The sequence below is a fragment of the Monoraphidium neglectum genome (genome assembly GCF_000611645.1).
Source record: "Monoraphidium neglectum strain SAG 48.87 unplaced genomic scaffold scaffold00247, whole genome shotgun sequence".
NCBI lineage: Eukaryota > Viridiplantae > Chlorophyta > Chlorophyceae > Sphaeropleales > Selenastraceae > Monoraphidium > Monoraphidium neglectum.
Window position 1 is genome coordinate 1 of NW_014013381.1, and position 4,642 is coordinate 4,642.

The 4,642-nt window shown below is 66.4% G+C and overlaps 1 protein-coding gene across 1 annotated transcript; it reads right to left on the minus strand.

Moving 5' to 3' along the window:
* Nucleotides 1–410: 410 nt before the first annotated feature.
* MNEG_2242 (Vacuolar-sorting receptor 2) lies at nt 411–3,751 on the minus strand (the record flags this gene model as incomplete). Its single annotated transcript, XM_014049275.1, has 6 exons — nt 411–416; nt 821–979; nt 1,199–1,309; nt 1,606–1,738; nt 2,339–2,495; nt 3,730–3,751. The coding sequence occupies 6 exons, from the start codon at nt 3,749–3,751 to the stop codon at nt 411–413; spliced, it is 588 nt and encodes a 195-aa protein (XP_013904729.1).
* Between the last annotated feature and the right edge of the window lie 891 nt (nt 3,752–4,642).

Genomic DNA, 4,642 nt, shown 5'->3' on the forward strand with positions numbered 1-4,642 from the left:
GTGGTGGTGTCAATTCAGGTGGGGGAGGATGCGAGGGGGCCAGTACTGCAGTACTAGGAGGAGGCAGGATAGATGAACGGTGGGCGCATTGGGGAAGGCGCAGCACCACCACGGCAGTGGGCGATCTTCCCACACTCTGCACCACATGTTCAGCCACAATTGTAGACTTTCCAACAGCAAAAATGAAGTTGTGGTTGGAGCGTGGGTACGTGTGAACCGCCATGGGATTTGCAGTTGGGGGTAGGGGCCTCTGGGGCGGCGGCGCAAGGCACCGATTACCCCACGTGTGTGACGAGCGGGAGTAGGGGTGGGTTTAGGGGCAGGGGTAGGGGTCGGCACAAGAGGTCGGGGCTCTGCAGAACCGGGCGCCGCGCCACACGCGACGAGGTGGCGTTGATGCTTCCCTGGTGCTACCCCTGGCGTGTGTGGCGCGGCGCGGCGCGGCGCCTGTGCCCTCGGACACCCTCTTGCTCGTGCTCGCACATCGCCAGCCCCCAAACATGCTCCCAATCGCACAACCCCAGGCCCCCGCCAGCCCCAGCATCCCGCCGCCCCCCAGCCGCCTCCATGCGACCCGGGATCGGCCGCCGCAGCCCTCACTCCCAGCGTCCAGCAGTGGTGTAGCCCCGGCCGACCTCCCACTCAAAAGCCCTGGCTCACACCCCCATCCAAAGTCCAGGACGCACGGCGTCCCTGACGTGCCGGCTGGCTCCAAGCACTCAATCCTTTAACGCCCAACAGACAAAATAAACAACCCCGGCCGACCCAAAACAAACGTCCAATCGCTAGCCCCCCCCCCACCCCCGGCAAAAGCACCCACCCTCAGCACGTCCCTGCCCGCGTAGCCCCTGCTGATGTCATCGTCTGGGTCGGGGCAGCAGTAGGCGCCGTTCGCGATGCACTGGCTGTCGCACTCCTCCTGGTTGGACCCCGGCTGGCACACCCAGATCAGGTAGTGCGGGTGGAAGTCCACCAGACCCTGGAGCGCCCGGGGGTTGTATCTGGTCAGGCTCGGATCTCAAACGCGTCAGGGCACATGCTGGATCATCCCGATCTCAGGGTTGAGTCTTGCGGGCTGCAGAGGGTCGCACGAACAATTGCACGCACGCACGCGCGCCGCACCGCGCACGCCGGCGAGAGCTTTGGCGCGGCTCCGCCTGCGGATCTCCAGACCGCCCCCCGGCCCCCGCCTGCACACCTTGATCTGCAGCAGCTTCCCGATCGATTTGAACGACTTGATGAAGCTGCGCTGCGCGTCACACGCCGCGCCGCAGAAGTCGTTGCTGTTGGTCCAAAACTCCCAGTGGACCTGTTTGTTTTGGGGGGGCAGGTTGGGGTGGGATCCAGGGGCTGGGCCCAGCCCCAGGTGCTTTGAGGGTCCCCCGCGCCGCCGAAAAAAAAAAAAAAGCCCGAAAGAATTGCAAAGAGCGGCGCACTGCTTTTTGCACCCGCAGCCGCCCCGACCCCTCTCGCCCAGCGTGTCGCCACAACCGCCCCACACAATCGCCCCCCCCCCTGCGTGCGACGGTGCCCGATTCACTCCTTGCCGGCGCTGCCCCGCCCTGATAGCCCCAGCCCCAGCAGCGCCGCGCGAGTGGCCCCTACCTTGCTCTGTTTTGGCAGCACGTCTGTCCAGTTTAGGGCTATGCTGACTGGGCCGTGTCTCAGCAGGTCCTTGAGGGCGGCGCCATCCTCCTGGCTGATGAGGCCGGCGCTGAGGGTGAGATCACCCAGCAGGCTGGGAGCAGGGCGGGGGGGGGGGCGGTGGGAGCGTGGTCGGGTTGAGTAGGGACGGTGAGCAATGGCGTGTGCGTGCAAAGGTGCGTTTAGGTTTTGTGTCTGTGGGTGTTGGTGGGTGTGCGCGCCTGCAAGCCGTGCAAGTGTGCGTACTTGTGGTGTGTGCGCGTTCGTGCGTGCGTGTGTGCGCGTGCACCTACTCGCAGCGAGGCACGCACACACACACACACCCGCGCGTGCTTTTGCGCGAGCTTTTTGCATGAGGGTCTACCTGTGAATGCAGGCAGCGGGGTGCACCTACGCAATAACAGCTGGCTGCCACAATCACAGCTCAACTTGCCCGGGCCCCACCATGCACCCTGCCCCGCACGCCGCAAGCACTTAGCACACGCATCTCTTCGGCACCGACCCTGCACAGGGGCGCCTCTCCGAAGCCACAGCCCCTCCCCCAGCCCATCGCAGCCTCAGATTTCGAGCCCCAACGGGCAAGATCCCGAGCCCAGCTTGACCGACCGATGGTCAGCCTGCCCACCCCTTGTGGCTGTGGCGTAGCCGGCCCAAGGCACCCCTAGGGGTGGGGGAACCTTCCCCCATGACTCACCGCGCGGCGCCCTCGTCGTCCCTCGGCGACACCGCAGTGCTCAGCTCGCCCCCGCGGTCGTTCACCACCAACACCGCGTCCGCCCCCGCCTGCTGCGCGTGCCACGCCTTGTCCACGAAAAAGCAGGGCCGCGGCAGCCGCGACGCCTCGGCGTCGCCTGCGTGGCGCGGAACGCGGAGTGGGGCGGGGCGTTGGGCGTTGGGCGGGGCGGCAGGGGTCAAGCGGTGGGCGGGAGTGAGGCTGGGGGGGCTGAAGGCTGCCAGCGCCGCCGCGGCACTCGTCGGGGCGCCCTGTCCGCCCCTTGTGCTGTTTCTGGTGATGGCGGCGCAGAGTGTGGCTCCCCCGGCCCCCAACCGCCGCCCCTCTGCGGGGCTGCCCCGCGGGCCTTCCTTCAGGAGAGAGCGCGCATGGGCGCTCACGGGGCCCCCTGTCCAGCAACATTATGCAGCGCCTGCCAGGCTCCCGCTCGAGGACGAGCGGCGGCATGCTCTCCTGCGCGCGGGGGTGTGTTCGCGGCGTGGCGAAGGCGAGCGGCCGGCGGCGTGCATTAGCAAAAAGCGCCTTACCGACGACCCACGCCTGACACCTAGCACCAAAGTCATGGATCCTTGATTTGTGTAAACGTGGTGTACATCAGCACATGCCCCCCCCTGAAAACCCTTTCCCAGGGTGCTCACGTTGAATGGCATGCAACCGTAGTGGCAGCCGGCTGGGGAGCACTGCGCCGGCCAGCCGTAAGCGGGGTCTTGGTGGGGGTACACGAGCTGCCCTCTGCGAGCGCGCGGCGGCAGAGGTGTGCGGCTGAACTGATCGCTCCAGCTATGCAGCAGCCAACTGGGAGTCGTGCACGCGGTATGGCCATATCGCCGCGCGGTTTGTGCCGGCTGCGGCAGACGTGCGGCAGGCGGCTGGGCGCTGCGTGCTCAGGCGGCTGCTGCTGCTGCCGGCACGAGCACGCCGTCGGCCACTGACCTCAAAGTTCCTCCATATCGCGGCCTCCCGAAGTTTGCCATGGCGACATCCATCCTGCGGCAAGGCAGACGGGATGCGCGCCCAGTGCTCGCGCCCAATCGTGCTGATTGTGCAGGGTGACGTCACCTCTGAGTGTGCCGCGGCGTGACGGAGAGACGCCGCCTCGCGTCAGGGCGGCTCGGCGGCCCTGGCGGCGTGGCTGGGTGCGCCGGCTTAAGCCACAGGGGCTCTTTCATTGATAAGCGGCCCACCTCGCGAGACTGCCCCTTGGCGCCATGACTTTCGCTGCGGCACTCTCGATGTTGAAGACCGCACTCGCCCAGCTGGCTGACACGATGAGAGTCAGAAAGACGACATTTGACTTCACGCATGCGCCGTGGGCTGTCATCCTGGGAAGCACTCTGGAGATTGATCTCAACGGCGAGTGCAAATCCTGTGCATTTTTAGCATCGAAAGCGCACGGTGCTAGTTTTTACTTCTACTGATGTTGGTAATGCAAACAGGGCATCGTCGAAATACGATAGTCGCTGCCTGATCCGGGCTGCTTCCAGGTGCCGAGCGGGATGAAGCATCAGGACGCCGTTGATGTAGTGGAACCAAGCGCACTCATCAGCGTGGACCTCAACCCATCGAGCGGCGTACCTGCCAGTGCGGCACCCATGGCCCCAGAGGGCACGGCAGCGCTGCTGTTTGACGACCTAAACCCGCTGGCGCCGACAAAGGAAACGGCCCCGGTGCTGGAACAAACGGCGGCCGCAGATCCGCAAGCACCGCCCCCTGCACAGCCTCGGACTGCCCCGCTACAGAACTCCTTTGAAGGTGACGAGGGAGCGGTAGCGCTCCGGCCCGGATCAAAAATTGAAAGTCGTACAGGGTCATGGCAGCTTTTACCACACGGCGCTCGCTGCCGTGGGGGTGCGACGGGCGCCGCCCTTGCAAGCACGCAGCGCCCCCACATGGCCCAGCAGCCTGCCGCGACAAATGCGAGCCCATGCCAGTGCTCCTCGTTCCACCGTAGCATCCATACCTCGGCCCTTCGACCCCGAAAAACATACTCACGTCGCCGCCTGCGCACCCAAACCCTGCCAAAACCTGCCTCCGGCTCTGACCTACAAGCCCTCAAGCTGGGATCATGGCGGGTCGCCACCCTGATCAAGCAGCGTGCAGAGGCGCTAGCAGCCGCGCCGGCCGCAGCGACCGCATCGGCGCCGCCGGCGGCGCCGGAGGCCGGGGCTCCGCAGGAGGGCGGCGGCGAAGCGCAGGGCGCCACACATGCGGGCGCGGCGGGGGCAGCGGCGGGCGGCGGCACAGCGATCGCGCGGATCCGCGCGA